The following is an 18,095-nucleotide window of genomic DNA, read 5'->3' as shown; positions in this document are numbered from 1 at the left end:
CATAATTAGACCCATGATTATTACAGGGTCTATAAACTTTAGACTCCAGAGCGGCTGTCCAACCTCTGCTGCTATGACTTAACAGTTCATTTTCTCTAGTACACTCTGCTCTTGGCTGCTCCAGGAGCATTTAACACACCACTGACTTTAACATCTCATGTGGTGAAACTACAACAAGAAAAGATAGCAAAATCCTTCTTTTTCAACACTTTCACCCCTCCTTTTCTCTTCACTTGCCCCTGCATCTGAGGTAGACAAAATAATCTAACATGACTCGAATCCTAGTGTGCTGCTGCTCTTAAAATAGCCACAACACAAAGCAGGAAAACCTCTGACATACTTTAGCAAGACTACACTTCTAATCCAGATGCTCTTAATTGTTCAGGAAGCACGTCCACCCTTACTGCAGGCTGTGACAGTAAAAAATGCTGCAATCAATCAAGATAGCTCTGTAAAATACACAAAGATGGGGGTGAGGTTGGTGGAAAAACTGTGCACCTCAGCGATCGTGCTCAAACATGTCCATGAAAAAGTATGCATGTGAAAGAGAGGGTAGTGGGTTCGCATCCAGCCTCGACTGACACAATACAAATCCATGATCTTCTAAAAAGAAAAACAATAATAACCTGGGCTACTCTATCTTACTTGAATCGTCTATTAATTTGAGGTTTTGGCTGTATGAATTATTTCCGAGAATGTTGAGCATAACACGAAATTGTGGAGAAAAAAAGTGGTGCTTTTAGATGATTCTTTGTGGAGAAACTCAGTTTTACAGAAGTTTTAAATGAATCAACTAATGGATTAGTCAACAGAAAGTGCACAACAAAATACAAAAATATAATCACAAGACAAAGCCATTTTTTTTTTATCTATGCAAACATATGTTTTGTTGTTTTTATAGTGATGTCTAAACCTGCAGCAGGGACATAATTCCCATCTGTGCCTGTGGTCTGTGTCCTATTCTGAACTTTCACTTTCCAGATATAGAATAGTGCATGCAACAACCAGGCAATGTGAACCAAAACTGCATACACTGTTTGGGTAACAAATATGATTTACAGAACCACTTTACTATCTATTCACATTTCATTCATTTATATTTTAAGTATGACCTCTTTGAAAGGTCATTAAGAACAGCTTGTTTGTGATTTTTGAGGTCAAAACTTTACAAAAAGTAATAAAAGACAAGGACATGTTTGCAGCTATGGATCTGATATGTGTCATCATGTTATATCATAGCTTTATCTGACTGGCAGGTATAAAAGATGGAATGATTTTAATTATTGAGAGGGCTCTTCATCGTTTTGATACAGACTAGAAAGGAAAAAAAAAACATGGAATCACCAGGAAACTAGACCTGTTCAACAAAATATTTATGTCATGATGATATTTTCTTGAATGTTTCAAGTGCCTTCCCTTACAAACAATTTGATGAACACTGGAAGACTGATTCAACAGAGCAGTTAATGTTATCTACTTGTACATTTCAAAAGCAATGAACCACTTAAAGCAGGGTAGAAATGATTGAAAATAAAGCAAACCAGAATGGATTTATTTGTCGTGCTAAGCAAAATGGAACAAGGAGACAAAGAGGGAAAACACTTGATTTTCTGGCTGAGTTCTCTAACAATATATCTATATTTCTGTAAAGCTTTACACAATCACATCTTTTCAGAACTAAAACAAAACACTAGAATAAGCCTGAACATTTACTTCTTCAAGAGGTCACTGTTCAAGGACAGAAATAAAAAGGTATCCAACTTTAAATCAGTCAAACAGCTGCGCTCGTGGAGCTGTTTATGTTTATGTGACTCTGTCTTGCCATACTAGTCATGCTCTCCTCACATGACAGGCAGCTCAGCTGGCCACACCACTGACACTGCCGAGGCAGCGAGCCTTGGGGACGGAGTGATAAATGGATCAGCATTAACCCCATGTTCTGCACAGCTCTGTCTCCTATTCATTAGCCACATACCAGACAGTTCAGTTCAGAATATCAACTGATGTCAGAACCTGCTGGCCTGCGAGGACGGGGCGGTGTTTCGGAGGAAAGGGCCGATCTCAAAGCAGATCTGTTAACTCGTCCATCACTGAGGCTCTGCATGCAAAGACACTAATAAGTATGAAAACCAGACTGAATGCTGCCTCCAAAAAGGCTCCCAGCCACACATCTGACTGGAGCCACTGGTGTGTGTACGTGTGTTTGTGAGCGTGCAATACTTCCCACTGTAAGACAAAACCAGTTCAACTATCCATCATAGAAATTTATGGTTCCCTATTTCTTTTTCTGCATTTTGTGTTTATGTGCATCTCAATTCTGTTATGTTAAGCAACTTTGAGTACCTTTTAAGCGCTATGAAAATCAAATGTATTATTATTATTATTATTTAGATCAGGGACGGGCAACTTAAATGCTGGAGGGGGCCACAATTTTTCATTGACACTACCACAGGGCCACATATAGGAGCGTGCACTTAACCAGATATGATGAAACTGCAATTTCAAATATGTTTACAGTGCAGTAACTTAACATATTTCATGCTCAAATGCATGTATAACAGTATAAATAGGAATACAAAAGGTTTGAAGCAAATAAAAAATAACCACTTACTGTGATTTTTTTTCAGTGCAACAGCAGACCAACATTAATTGCAAGAAGTAATTTTGTGCATTTTTACACTGCACTTTTAAGATTTCATGCTCAAATGCATGTAGTTGTACTGAGGGCCACTTCAAGTGAGGGTGTGGGCTATATGCGGCCCCCTGGCCTCCAGTTGCCCATACCTGATTTAGATAATACTGTTAATTTACATTATACATAATGATCCCAATTCCACCTAATGGTACCATCTATGATGTCTGATATGCACCCAATTAAATTTGTTTTTTTTCACAGAGATTATAATGCAAAAAAATATGCTTGGGGACATTTAGAAATGGTGTTAGGTTTTATTTTTTTATTATTATTATTTATCTAAATGGTCAGCGATTGAATGTAACTTAACATACAGTACTAATGTTTTTTTTTAGATTATTTAATCATTTTAGCACTGGCTGACAATGTGATATATTGAATGTATAATGTTAATGTTTTCCTCATTCCAGCTCAAAAATTCACTGCAATAGCCATCATATCTGTAATCTGTGAATGATTATCGTCTGATATCAGTACCATCTCAAAAGTCCAATATCGTTCTATTTTGGACTGCCTTTGATGTCATGAAACAGATTAAATTAAATTAAATGAGATGCTATTTTCAATTATAGGACAAAAAGACTCAAGAAGTGCATCAGGTCATGAGTTGCACCTAAAAATAAAAGGCTCCTCATCTAAAAGAAATCCTAAAGCTGACCTGATTTATGTAACAAAAACACATTTCTAACCTGGCATCTCACAGAGGTGTTTCCTACATTTTACCCAAGAACCAACAGGTACCCAGGTAGCAACAAGGTGGTGTTACCTGAGGATAGGCGACGCTGGTGGAGGGGACACATGCCACTGAAACAGGAACAAGCCTCGCCCGAACGACCTCGCTGCATGGGAGGAGCCAACGAGCACTGGGGCTTCAGGAACCCTGTAATGAAAGACATGAAGGAAAATAAGAGACAGAAAATTAGATAAAGAAGGAATAGAATAGAAAGAAAAGAATGGCTTCCAGTTGATGATAAACAGGACTCTTGTGGGCATACAACACTGGTATAACAAAGGCCGACTCCAGCTGAAAAAAGCCAAATGCCAAAAAATTGGATTTTGCCTTTAGGGGCTTTTTGTTTGATGCATGTGGGGTGAAGTTAAAAAACATATCTCCGCCAGCATCGTGCCCTCCATCAGCCCCAGCCAACCTCTCACATTTACAGTTCTGTGGCTGGCTGGCCTTCACTCTAACCTCCTTACCAGCTGACTGGTCATGTCAGCTCTGTGGCTGTACCCGGGGCGAGGGCTCCAGAGAGCGGACAGAGCCTGCAGAAGACTGGGCGAGGCTGGCCTGGAGGAGGCAAAAAGCAGCCCGGGCAAGGGGCTGAGGTTAGCAGATCTGTGTAGGCAAAATGCCAGATTAGGGCCGAGGTGCCTCGAGGGGCTGGATGAGGCCGTCTTACTGTCTGTCTCTGGGGTCATAGGGGTCATTTTCAATAGGGAAGTCATTATCCGGCACAATGAAGCAACTGAGTAGGGCTGTACCCCCTCCAGACAAGCATTCAACCGTCACTGACATTATCCAGCACAGAGAAAGAGCAACAAATAAACCTACAGTAGTAGACAGTAGAACAGTAGAAATGTTCGGCGGAAATAATTCTTGAATTACAGCACCAAAATGTTAAAAAACAAATGCACCATAAATCAAACAATTAATCGCAAATATGTGGCAAACTCCAGCCCTGCAGCACTGATGACCTTTTGAATTTCCTGAATATCCCTGTTGATACCCTGGACTTAAAGTGGCATATGGGTGGCATTTCATTTCATGATTGACACTGTAGCTTCTAGCCAAAAGTAGAAACTTCTGCGTCAGTCAGTCAGAGGAGGATTCGCTCGGTTTTTATCGACTGGGTAGCTCATGCGGATCTCATTGGCATCTGCACATCTCTGCAAATCCAAACTTTATTCATTCCTCATGAGGACCTTTAGATTTCCAGCAAACATCAAGAGCAGCAGGCGCTGCCCCCCCCACCCCCCTCGTCACTGTGTTCTCAGCCCAATAAAGCGCCTTTATTTCCACCATGAAAAACATGTCACTCCGGATGAGCTCAGAGAATGACATTTAAAACAGGCAGAGGGATATTGAATTAGTTCCCCATGATAAGCTGTCTGGGACGCCGATACTTTCTTCTTATAAGGGTGTGTGAGTGGGAGTCAGTGCCGTGTGCATGTGCAGTTATGTGGATGTGTGATGAGAAGGGTGTGGGGGGTGGCGTTCATGTCCGATGCATTCTTCAAAGCTTTGATTAGCATTACGGATGAAGCAGGGACTGACAAGGCAGAGCGAGTCTGGACCAGCCAGAGCAAACACAGACAGCCTGAGATCACTCTGAACATCATGAATTAAATAAAACAGACGAGGACTGTCTTATTTAACTCCAAGTAAACATGTTTCTCTTCAAATGCTTTATCTCATTGTTTTCTGAACACAATAATGCTATCAGATGTTGGGAAAATACCAACTGAAAATAACAGCAGTGACTCGAAAACTCACTTTAATGGCTATCATTAATTGTAAAGGCGTGTTGGAAGGGCATAAGTAATATTTAATGACAATTAATGTCTCTATGTTTGATTCAACATTACTACATCTTAAGAGATGACAGGATTAGAGTTAAGACATGTGTGTGATTAAGTTCTGAAAAAGTTGTAAATTCGTTGCCAATCTTAAGGGATTAGTTGACTCCAAAACACAATCAAACATGTTTTTCCTCTTAGCTTGGGATCAATTTATCTTTTGAGATCATTTCAGTATGATTTGCCAAAATTTGCATATATCCGTCTGTCATCACCCCCGATACTTAATGGCCGTGATTAAGATGGTGAAGTTGATTCATATTGTGTCACGCATACAAATAATATTATCCAGATCCAGAGCGTAGTGCACATATTTCAAATGATACCACGAAAAAGAACAAAAATAAGGGATAAACCATTGAAGGTCCTTCATGTCAACAACTAATTTCCCAAGCAAAAGGACATTGAATTTGATTAACACTTCCATCTGTTTATCATCTGTTTGTTTATGTTTACAGGTGCTTTGTTATTAGACCCCAATAATTAGTTCATTTTTAAAATGCACCGGTCAATTTTATCACAGACATAGAGTATCCATCAGTATCAGCGTGTATGTTGTCTGATATGGGCCGACATAAACATTTTTTTTTTTTACAAAACATACAATGTAGAAAACATTGTTTGGGGTGATTTTGAAATTATGTAAGCTACTTATTTTATTTGTATTTATTCTATTTTTCAGTACTCACCTCTTGACTTGGTTTACAAGGTAATACATTCTATCTAGTGATGATAGCGATTTGTTTATGATAGCAGTTTTTGCATTGTAATCCTCAAACTTTCACTATCACCTAATTTTATTAGCCTCAGACTCAATAATACCCCTCCTACTTAGTATTTTAGATTTTTTTTCCAGTACTCATGGTTAAGGTGGATTTACTCTGGTTTCTCCTGGTACAATCTCGTAAAATTCTAAACCCTGCTCCATTTATTACAATCAGCCACATTTTCCCCATCTTCACCAAACGAATCAATTCTCCTGAAACACCGCACATTCCTGGCTGTACAGAGGGGTTGAAGGGCAAACAATGACACATGGTTTAAAGCTTTGAGCAATGTCACTGAACATTAAGGCATTAACATATGAGCCCAGGCTCCCAGTCAAACTGGACTTTTCCAAAATCAGGAGTAAACTAAGCAGACAGCAGCTCCCTCCCCAAAAAGAGCCGAACACTACAAGCCATAAACTAGCCTAATGTTCCCACGGGACACAGCAGTGTTAGAAAAGTATGTCGTTCAAACACCCAGAAACTTTATCCTTTGCTATTTAAAATGTAAATACACAGATCTAGAAAAAGAAAACTAAAATCAAATAGTATAAGATGGATCATTAAACAGTAAGTTACTTGACAGTTTGAGAAACTATGGATTTGAGAGCCATGTATGCGTCGTTCTCCTGTTGGCATCATAAATTATTTTAAATGAAGGGCTTTACTTTTCAAGCCTTGAAGTGAATGATGAAAGTGCAGCAGCAGCTCGGACGTGTATGTGCAGGTTCAGGGATCTGCTGTCATGAGTGGTAAGGTTGGTACATGTCTTGTCATTAAATCTTCCCTATCACGCTGCATCAATACATCTTGGCCCGTATACTTTAGCAGGACCTTGATTATAGAAATGTTTGATCTCTCTTCACTTCTAAGCAGCGAGAATCTCATTGGCGTTAATAACTGTATGATCCAATCTTCAGGGGACAAGCTCAAATGCTCCCCCCAACTCGGAGCCAATCAGCATTATGCTTACCGGCGATCATGGGGGATCAGAGCAATGTAAACACACTGGGGGTTTCCTCATTAAAGATAGGCTGCTAATGAAATCGCATCCAGCATTTATAACCTTGTGCTAATGACGGCAAGCCTTTGAGATGCTCCGCTAATGAAAGAAGGGCTTTTATTGATATAAGGGGCTAATAAAAGAAAGGCTTAATGACAAGGTTCTAATGAAACAAAGGTGTGTAAATATGCTTCTATAACAAACCTCACTGATAAGTATTTTCATTAACGGACAATTCCCATTTATCAGATGCACCAGTGAAAGTGCATGCAGACTTTACAAGATCCCACAAACTCCACTCTTTTGAATGAAATACATTCAAGAATTTATGAGAGTTTAAGGGATCGCAGCTGAGCTCTCTTTAAGTGTAACGATTGTTCGTGTCCTGCGTTGCCAGGGTGATCAAGCCCAAGGTCAAAGTTCATTGGGCTCTTAATGCATCTCCCAGGTGCTATAAAAAGAAAAAAAAAGCCTTTCCCACATGGGACTCCAGAGGCTAAGGTCCTGGTATAGCGTGCAGGAGAACAGACCGGCAGAGGAGCCATCAATCGCCACGGTCACCATTGTGAATGCCATTCACCTTCAGCGGTATACTAGAGAGCATGCCTCAAAGCTCCACACGAGGAGAAAACTGGTTTAAAACACACCCTCCCATCCTCCCTCCCGTCCTCTACAAACGGCCTTGAAGACATGAGTGTGTCCATCAAGTGCTCATCCACATGTCCTTGAGATATCCATTTCATTAGAGTTTGTGTTTTGTAAGACAGAAGACTTGACAGTGAATGAGTAAAGATAGACGATTTAAGCATTAAAACCAATTATCAAGCAAAATGCATGTATTGTTTCTTTTGCTGCTGTTCTGTTTTATATTCATGTGTCACCATTCTCCAAATCCAAGATTCGATATAGACTCATGATTGGATTTCATTTTCAGTTCATATTTTCTAATTCTTCTTTAAAAACATGGTATCAAGTGTGATATCATACTTTTTGGGAATGTTCCAGAGTAAGGCCATGTGGTTAAATTTAAAAAGAGTCGCAATTTTCATTTTGATTAAAATTGAAAGTTAATATCGACCAAGGGCCTGGCTACGGAAGAGGATTAGGGCCACACGTGAAAAAAAGTCAGAGTCGTCAAAAACCCAGAATTCTGACTTTATTCTCAGAATTCTGAGAATAAAATCAGAATTCTGACTTTAAACTCAGAATTCTGAGAATAAAATCAGAATACTGACTTTAAACTCAGAATTCTGAGAATAAAATCAGAATTCTAACTTTAAACTCAGAATTCTGAGAATAAAATCAGAATACTGACTTTATTCTCAGAATTCTGAATTCTGAGAATAAAGTCAGAATTCTGGGAATAAACTCAGAATTCTGAGAATAAAATCAGAATTCAGAATTCTGAGAATAAAGTCAGAATTGTGAGAATAAAGTCAGAAGTCAAATATTTTTTTCACGTGTGGCCCTAATCCTCTTCCGTACCTGGTACAATGGAATTGTATCATTATGAAATCGTAAGAAACAATGTCATCTGAATTTAAAAACAACATACTAAAATTTCTCAAACAATCTGATGTATGCATGGATATATTTATTTTAATGCTGTCAATTCACACATTTCATTCATAGATTACATTTTTCTTCTCTAGTTTTACTTCATTATGCTCTGAAGTACTACATACTAATATGTAATTCACATTTTGACCAATTTAAAATGAATTTTGATAATTAATTGAATATTTGTGGGGGTTTTGACTATTAGTTAGACACAACAAGCAATCTGAAGACCTAGCCTTGTGCTCTGTGCTTCAATTTTCTAACATGTGAACAGATGATTAATTGCAAAAAATCATTGAGAGTTTAGTGAATGATTAAAAGTATGCATTCTCACATCTCATCTCAAAAAACTACCGTCAATGCTTTCTGCAAGTGTGTCCGACACATTGTGCGTTTGCGTTTTATGCCGTTTTACAATAAATGAAAGGCATTGAGTAGGACACTTAATGGTCCTGTGATGTTTGGTTTCCTCTGAAGAGAGCTAATCCCATGCAGCAACGTCTCATTACACCAACAATTACCACTCTGACAGAGCCTATGTGCTGAAACAACTCTCCCCGTTTCTTCACTTCACTGAGCCCTCTGTGTGGAGCTAAAAGACACTTCAGGACCCATCAGCTGATAATCAAACACTCGTCATCTGAGCCGCAGCATCCCTCTCTGATCCCGATCATCAGCATGGAAAGCATCCAACCTGCTTCTGAGCATATCTGCTCCATCAGCAAACTGTCTTCCCTCCCCCTAGATGATATCCATTTTGAAGGGAAAAAAGACAAATTTAAACATGCCTCTAAGCTCGTATTTATCTCAAGCAGAACAAAGCCTGAGCAGATCTATCATGACAACAAAGCAAACCTCATAAAGATTACTGGAGGCGATACCTAGATGCTGATCATACGGTTATACTTGCTCGAAAAATAGACTCAGTTAACACACATGTAAATCCTTTTGTTGTTGTTTACATGTTTCTCTGCCTATCTGAATGCATTGCATGCTTTTTTTTTAAAATAGTTTCAGAAACACTACCTTTGGGAACAGAAGTTAGATCCCTTTACTGAGACTTTGAGGGTTCCTGAGCGGTCAAACCGGACACAGAACGGGTCAATGAGAGCAGCTGAACTGAGTCCGAAGACATTAGGTGACCCATAAAGAGGACTTACAGGCCTCTGCTGTAGGGCTGGGCGATATGGCCCTAAAAGAATATCACGATATTTCAGGCTATTTTTGTGATAACGATTATACTTCACGATATTACGAAATACTTAAAAAGATATAGAAAACATGTTTTTTTTAGTCTGTATTAATAAATAAAAATCTAAAATGTAGTGTGAAGTGCTAATCTCAACAGTTGCCAAATAAAAAATGTTTACTCTTGACTCTTGAGTATGAGCAAATAATAAAAAATAACCATTTAGGGGTTTCGGGGGCATATTTTAATGAAATTTTGTAAAGGAGAATAAAGGTTCTTATATGTTTTATTCAAGGCATCTTATTTTGACAGTGTTCTTGTAAGTTCTGTGGTGGATTCTGCTAATACACCGTGCTCTTATTTTGAAAGCTGCATGTGTTTAGCGACAGAGAGTAAGTAGCTTTTTGTGATTAAAACAACTTTAATTGTTAGCCTTACGCCACTCCATCATGAAGTAGGAATGTTGCCAATATCATGATATGCATTTTCTTTAACCATAAAAAAAATATACCAATATTATCGTGAACGATACGATATGGCACACTCCTACTCTGCTGTTGCATATTTTATTTGGTATATTGTGTCAAACAGTATTCCCTCGTATCAAGGTACAAGTGGTTTCTGCGTAGAGAAACTCAATGCTAACCTGCTTTTCACTGTGGCTACAGCTTCTTTGAAGCCATAATTTGCCCAGCCTTGGATGAATTAGGGCAACATCAGCCACCTGAGGGCTCCTTTTAGCCCTAATGGAAGATTAGACTAAAAATCTGCAGAAACAGATGCCCATGAAGACCTTGGCTGAAAGACATAATTCTCAGGTTCAGCCACAACAAAACCAGATCACTTGCGGCAAAACTTCTCACAAAATGACGAGGAGGTTGCTGTTATGAGTAGTCGTCTCTTAACTGGTAGACAAATGTGACTAAAATCTGCAACTTGCATTTGTTTCTTGCGCTGTGAGTCACAAAACCAACCGCTGTTTGAGGTCTGGGCTGGCAATAAAAAGTTAACTGGACAGCTTTATTGAATGACTTATTAAGCCACTGTGTTTTTGCGAGACCTAAACTGAGGCGCTTTTGAAATGAACAAGAGCACCTTTTTGTAAACGGCTCTTTCAGAAAAAAACATTCCTTCCTACTTTGTCTGAAATTGAGTCTGCACTTTCACACAGTCTCAGGATAATGAAAGTGGCAGTTGCCCTGGTGTGGCATTTGAAGCTGCAAGGCATCCGTAGGAAAGGTAGAACTGACAAAGATGACCTTTGTGAAACCGTAAAGCTGGGACTGTTATTACTGAGCAGCACATGTCGATCTGCACACCACGGACAGTTCTCAGAAGTGGTTTTTTGGACTTTTACCAAACTTAAAATAGCAATGCAATTCCACTCATGGCAATATGATTTAAATTTAGGCTAGACAACGTGGAGAAAATTGATCTTTTGACAAAATGTGGATATTGTGATGAAATGATATGGTTGACACTTGCTAAATATTTTTACACAATAATATTTTTGATAGATAAGCATCAGTTATGAGGTTCCAATGATAAAATTGGCAGTCTGGTAGGTTCCCAAAATAACTTGTAACTGTAACTGTATTGCAGTTATTAAAAATAGGAAAAGACAACACTAAAAATATTATGATAGCCACTATTTAAGATGATATCTTATCTATAACTTTGAATACTAATTAAAATAAAATGGTAAATTATATTCATTTAAATCAAAGGTTTTTGTTACTTGTTTTAAATACATACTACATGGAGGAACACAAAACAGCACATGAAAGCAGCAAACATACAACAAACAGACAAAAACTGTATTTTTTTCCCCACACACTATCACCCCAACACTATTATGACGCTGTTGGATCTTTGCGAAGCTACAAAACCTTGATTTATGTCCCTCACAGTTTAAAAAAAGACATAATTATGGAACAATGCTGCTGCTCCAGTGCCCTTGTGACACCGGGTTATGACTACGCTCGCAGAGCCAGACATAATTCTGTCACTTTGTAAAGAGAACACACGTCTGGAGACAAGTAAGTGTGGTTGTGGTTGTGGCAAAATCTGCCGCTGACAAAGCTCCGCCCACAGGCTTCCTTCCAATTCAGTTGCAATTTCTGGTGTGAAACCCCACCACCTCCACAAGTCCCTGGATTGGTTGGTGTAGATTTTTTTTTTTTTAATTCTTGGTTTGATTTCTTTCCCACACTGACTTTTATGCCAAAACGAAACTCCTTCCAGACAGACACTACACCTGCAAATATAATGGCTGTGAAGTAGAGTTATTAAAAAAGATTTGAGGATTATTCAATACTGATTGACAGACAGACTGGGTGTACTCTGGCTGTGGCTCAGGTTCACTTTTCCCACAGAGATGTTCTGTCTTCTCTCGAAAGGATTGTATCAAACACTACACAGTGCCGGGGTTAAGCTTAGATGACACCAAAGCAGCAGTTCTTGATAATTTATAACAGCCATTTGTCTCACTTGCTGTGACGTGATGAAGCCAAAGGCAGGCCACAGCAGACGGGGGGTAGACCAAAAGAGTGTGGTAATTGAGGTTAGAGGGGAAGAAAAAGAAGGGGCCGGTTCAAAGACTGCTTGTCCACGTCAGAACCTTTCTCCGGGGCAAATAAGGGGAACAAGGGCCTCACTGCAGCCCAGCAGCCGGAGCAGCTCCTTGGGCAAACGACTCTAATCAAATTTGTGTGATTGGACTCAAAAAAAGAGCTGCGAGGGTAAAAAAGAGGTTCCTTTCACCCGGGAACGGACACAAGGAAGCATTTAAAAATCGACTATCCCGCTGCAGATCTTTACAGTAGCCGTTCACATGACGGACTATCTGCCCATGCCAACAGCCCTTGGCACAGCACACACAGGCCCATTCTCAGCTGTGAAATATCACCCTCAGAAAGGGAGAGATAAAACTTTGTTTTATGTGCTTCCTCTAATGGATCGCGGTGGGGGAAATTCGGCCAGTATTTTGTAGGATTCACCCTAGATTGCACTGTTTTAATCTAGCGTCAAAACTGCTATTTTTAGCCTTGATTAATGGTTGCAATCGGATACAGTTCTGGCCTCAGTTCACGGCCTCGATTTTCCTTGATCGTAGCTGACATTTTGGAGTGATCAAAGAGAATTACCTCCAGCAACTAATGTTAAAATAAAGAGTATGGAGATTAATATTCTGAGGGGGGAATATCTAACACGTCGAGAGCAGTGCAGAGGTGCTTGGAGGCAGAAAGTGAGGTGTGGTACAGTGCAGCGACCTGTGCCCCACTCGCTGCCTGCATGGTCCTGGAGGAAGGTCCCAGAGCACGCTTCCTGTTAGCCTGCTAAATTAACTCCACACGCCCACGCTCCCATCTCTACAGGAGCACAAAGTCTCCCATTAACCTCCCCCCGCCGCACAGTACATCTTGAATCCAAGTACTGAGGATGTAAATATGTACCAACAACCAAGGACAAAACAGGAGGAAGGACTTGTGCTGCCACCCACATCTTCTCTCCTGAACTATTTGTCCTATAACTCTAACCCAGATTCACCAATCAAGGTCGACGCATGCAAAAAGTCAAGGCTTGCTCACTCTGCCTTTGTGGTTGTAAAGCCTTCAGCCCCCACTGTCTCATTCAAGCCAACATGGTACAATGCTGTAAATCTACTTGAGTACAGTGACAAATCTAGTTTCTTCCATTTCAGACGGTGGAAAGAGCAAAATGTTCAGCACTGATTGAAATTGTCGAATAAAAAATTAATTCCAATATGTTTATATATGACAAAAATTAAAATGACAATACATCTGCATCTTAAAAGCTTGATTAAGAGACAGCCACTATACATATCATGGGAAATTGTGTTTGAGTTGCATGAAACATTAATATGGAGTGGTACATTATTCAAAACCTGAATTAAAAACATCTGGAGCCCCAGCTGCTGTGCATGGGTGTGCACTAAAAACCAGAACGACAATAAAAGCCTAAAAATTCATAATACAGTTGAATAAGAATTACACAAGACAGACCACTCATAGGACAGTTTTAAAAACAGGGATTAAGTGCACTCTTTGGCTAAAATGCCTCTTTAAATTGGAGGCATTAAATATGAATGGGGGATTTTTAAAACCAGCAATGTGGATTCCAGCCTGTTGACTGTAAAGCTCCATTAGAGAGTACACTCCAGCCGGGAAAAATATTGAAATAATCCTGTCCAGGATTTGAAATCTACAGTAAATTGGTTGTAAAGTGCTCACCTCCAGTTTAGTATCACTGTATGACTTTGAGCCAAGCTGGACTGTGAAGGACTTGGACAGGAAAACGGTGCTTACAGAGCAAAGTCAAGTTTTGGAATGAAGGGTTTGGGCCAAGATAATGAATGGAGACAACAGGGCTCTCTCACTGAGCAAACTTTCAAGTATCAACATTTCAAGCCCCATATTAATGGCATGGCTTAAGGCTGCTGTACATTGGGAAAGAGCTGTTTTTCATACTGACTTTTGACTCTTAAAAATAAACACATTTTGACCTGGCACTGGACTGTATTACAGAAATGGACTTAGCCTCAGGGTCTGAAGAGTGAACCCAATGTAGAAGTGCCCTTAACTTGCATTCTTTCTAATGGCCAACAGGGGGCGACTCCATTGGATACTAAATGAGTCAGACTGAATAGAAGTCTATGAGAAAATGAACCTACTTATTAGCTAGTGTTCTCAGTAAGATTCACCCTATTGTCTGAACCCTAGCCCACCAACCAATGGGTGTCGTCATGGTGACCACGCTTGGCATCTTAGCTCCAAGAAAGTCATTTGTGATGAAAATTCAACACATTGTTCCTTGGAGTACTTTTCTAATATATCTTATTATATACATCTAAAAGTAATATCTTTATTTGACCAGTGTGTAAAAGGCTGAAGCAATGTTTCTAAAATACAAAATATGTGAAACTAAGTCTTAGACATAAATATATATCCCTAAACATGTTGTTTTTAAAAAGATGGCATTGGTTTTTCCCCAAACATAACATCTGAGGTAGTTTTAAGAAAAGCAAAGCACTAATTAATCCTAAGGTCTTTAGCACAGACATGAGAAGGCTCCGGAAAGCTCTGGCTGCAAATCTCAACTTGCTCTTTGGCTCTTTATGCATGTTATGTAAAAATTATGAAATACAGCAAGAAGGAGCCAACAATCACTGAGCTTTTAAAGTAAGCAGTAAAATAATTACTTTTACATGAGCCAATCCTGCAAGAAGTTTTGTGACAATAGATTCTTTTTATTATTATGAAGTCTAACTTACAAAAACCCTTTCTCAGAGCGATAGTAATCAATCTTGTATAATCAGTTTTACACCCTGTAGAATGCCATTCAAGAGGGAAAAAATATTTCCACCCCCATGCAGCTTTTCGGCCTTGAGCATATATATATTGAGAATATAATGCCTTACACATAATGCTACGGTTTGTGATTCTTTTTCACAAAACCTCGACATTAAAAAAAATCCATCACCCAGGTTAAATCAATACTTTCTATTTGCAGAGAGCCTATAACAGCCTATAAACCAGTTGTTATGAAGACACAGCCAATAGCTTGTAGGGATGCAAATATAAAGTGTGTAAAAAAACCCACATGTGGAGTACAGTGCTGGCTGGGAGAGTGAGACAGCTGAGGCTGAGGCTGAAGCTTGTTATGGGTTACAGTATTATTCCAAAGGCTGAGTGATCTCTTGTGCTCTTCAGGAATGGATACATGCCATGCATTCCAAGAGGCGACCAAATTGTTACACTTGAGACTTTGCCAAGCAGGCTGCAGCTGCTCTTACAGGGACATCCATTCAGATATGTACCTATCAATTTTACCACCTATGCTCTTCTCAAATCCAAAGTCAATAATCTGCAAAAGCATAAATGCATTTTACATCAATACAGCAGCACATCATTTGCCTGGCTCTTCTGATTTTTCCGCAGAGTGCAACAAAGTGAAAGTGACTGTAGCAAGTGGCATCATAAGTCCCAAGCATGCAAAGGTGACGAGGTACTTTTAAATATACACAGGATATTAAACCTGCAGACAGGCTGGACGGAGAAATGTCTCCTCTCCTCAGATTCAAGAAAGAACATTCCTTCAAATTGCCAGGAAAATAATAAAGTATTAAAAGGCATTTGATGTCTTTGTCAGATGTCTAAATGTCTGAAAAAGTGACAGCTTTTCAGTTTCTTTTCGGGTGATTATGTAAGTCTTTGGATGACACAGCTAGCTTGAGTGAAGTTTATTCACATGCAGTATATCACAGTTTGAGCACTGTTTTAACAAAATAAGCCAAAGATTTGCTGGTTTCTAACTTCTCAAATGTAAGAATTTGATTAACTTTACACACCTTGGGCTCTCAAAAAATGCACAAGGTAAGATTTTACATTTTACTGACAAAATGATTAATAAAAGAAAATAATTGTCAGATAAATAAAGAGTTGATTTGCAAAAAAAAAAGATAAAAGCCTCTCTTTTTTAAATGAAAAAGAAACAAAACCATTTTGATTGTTTGCTCTTGATTGCACAAAACATGATTTAGCAAAATGTAACATTTTTGAGATTTCTTCCAACAACTAGACAATAAAAACAATTGTTTGTTGCAGCCCTGAAAATAAATAGTAAAATAATAAGTTACACTATTGAAAAACAAGAGCAAAGTCAGAAAAAGGCCCACATGTCACAGTGAAATGTGCAAAACTTAATTGGATCATTTTTTGTGCAACGTGTTGATATTGGAGTCACTTCTGCAAGTCACAATAAGATTCAAGACAAAAACACAACCAAACCAATATTGGCACTGAATCATCACATCATGCTAATTTCAATAGAATCATAACCATAAAATATAATCTAATCACTGGAATAATCTTATTATTATTCAGAAGATTCATATTATTCAATATGTCTTGTCTACAGTACTTTTCACAGCAGGAAAAAAATAAATTAACTGACTGAAAAGAATGTCTTGGCTCACAAATGAGGGCCACTAAGGAGGCGCAAACAAAGCATAGAAGAAAAGAAAATATCTATGAGATTCCTCACATTGCTATTAAAAAAAGGAATAGAAGCTTGTTGAAAATGTGAAATCTGACCTCCTACTTGACATGCATCAGCTGACATTTCAGTTATGCAGAAATGACTCTGCAAACTGTCTTGTGGGTAAAAACATGGAGGGAGGATGCTGAGATGACTCCTGACTTCAGTAATAAAACACAGTCTGCTGCCATTCTCTAAGTGAGTGCCACTTCCTTCATATGACAGATAACTTTATTTTAGAAATTGGTTTGTATTCAATAAATTATCAAGGAGTTATTGGCCACATGATTACAGATCTTAACACAGCAGGGGGGGAAAAGAAAGATCCTTGGATCAGTCATAAAAAAGCAACAGAAATATAGACAGCACCCAGCATGGGGGCGAACAAAAGGGAGTAGAACGGAGAGGGAACGAAGGGGGAGAAAGAACAGTGAATGAAAGAGGGATGGAGGGAGGGAGAAGAGAAGAGCAAAGCATTGCTTGGAGACTGGGAGAAAGGGAGAGCGAGAAAGAGAATGAAAGAGAGAAAAAGAGGAGAGACAGGCAGAGGGAGGCTGACAAAACTAGGTCAAGTCACATGACTGGGATCGACTGCAGGCAGGATTAAATATCCTACAGCATGTGGTCATTTACACAACAAATGTACTTTTCATTTTATAAATAATTTCTCTTCCACGGGGGGGATGAGGCTCGGCATAGAGAGTGTGATGCTTCGCTGTATTCTGGTTGGAAGCGAGGCTTTTCACTGAGCACAAAAAAACGAGGCATTAAAGACTCGAGCGAGCCGTTCCCTCTGAGACAGGAAACAAAGCCGGAGCCTGAGATAGCATGAAAATGATCATAACAGTAGGGAACATGGTTCCAGTATGAGATAGCTCCATTGTGACAGGCTAATGGCTGCATCATACACTGTCCATTATCTTCAATGAAAGCACAGGACAGGGAAATGTTCAAAAAACAAAGATGTCACATGTTTCAACTTCTTGCAAAGTGACAGTGAAAGTGTACCGTAATGTCTGGACAGCCTGGCTGCATGACTGGATTCTCTGATACTGATCGCAATCTGTCAAATGTCTGGGGCAATGTCATGATACGGGGGTTACGATTAATATTTTGCAATATATTGCGAAACTGTAAGCAAGCTGATATGTGTCAAATTGTCGACACTGTAGAACAAGAGTAGTTCTGGGACAACTTCACCTACTTCACGGTGAAAAACGCTAAAGAGATCAAAACTCAAGC

At 39.2% G+C, this 18,095-nt stretch overlaps 1 protein-coding gene across 2 annotated transcripts in view; it reads right to left on the bottom strand.

The window, feature by feature from the left end:
• The window catches only part of rxraa (retinoid X receptor, alpha a), a 121,627-nt gene that overhangs the window by 85,266 nt on the left and 18,266 nt on the right, over positions 1 to 18,095 (bottom strand). For both annotated transcript variants that reach the window (XM_059358243.1, XM_059358242.1), the window contains exon 2: positions 3,462 to 3,575. In XM_059358243.1, the coding sequence (XP_059214226.1) occupies positions 3,462 to 3,575 (114 nt within the window). The remainder of the gene's footprint in view (positions 1 to 3,461; positions 3,576 to 18,095) is intronic.

This window comes from Centropristis striata, chromosome 19 (assembly GCF_030273125.1).
Source record: "Centropristis striata isolate RG_2023a ecotype Rhode Island chromosome 19, C.striata_1.0, whole genome shotgun sequence".
Lineage (NCBI taxonomy): Eukaryota > Metazoa > Chordata > Actinopteri > Perciformes > Serranidae > Centropristis > Centropristis striata.
The sequence above is the reverse complement of the archived record's forward strand: the minus strand, read 5'-3'. Positions and strand labels throughout refer to the sequence as shown.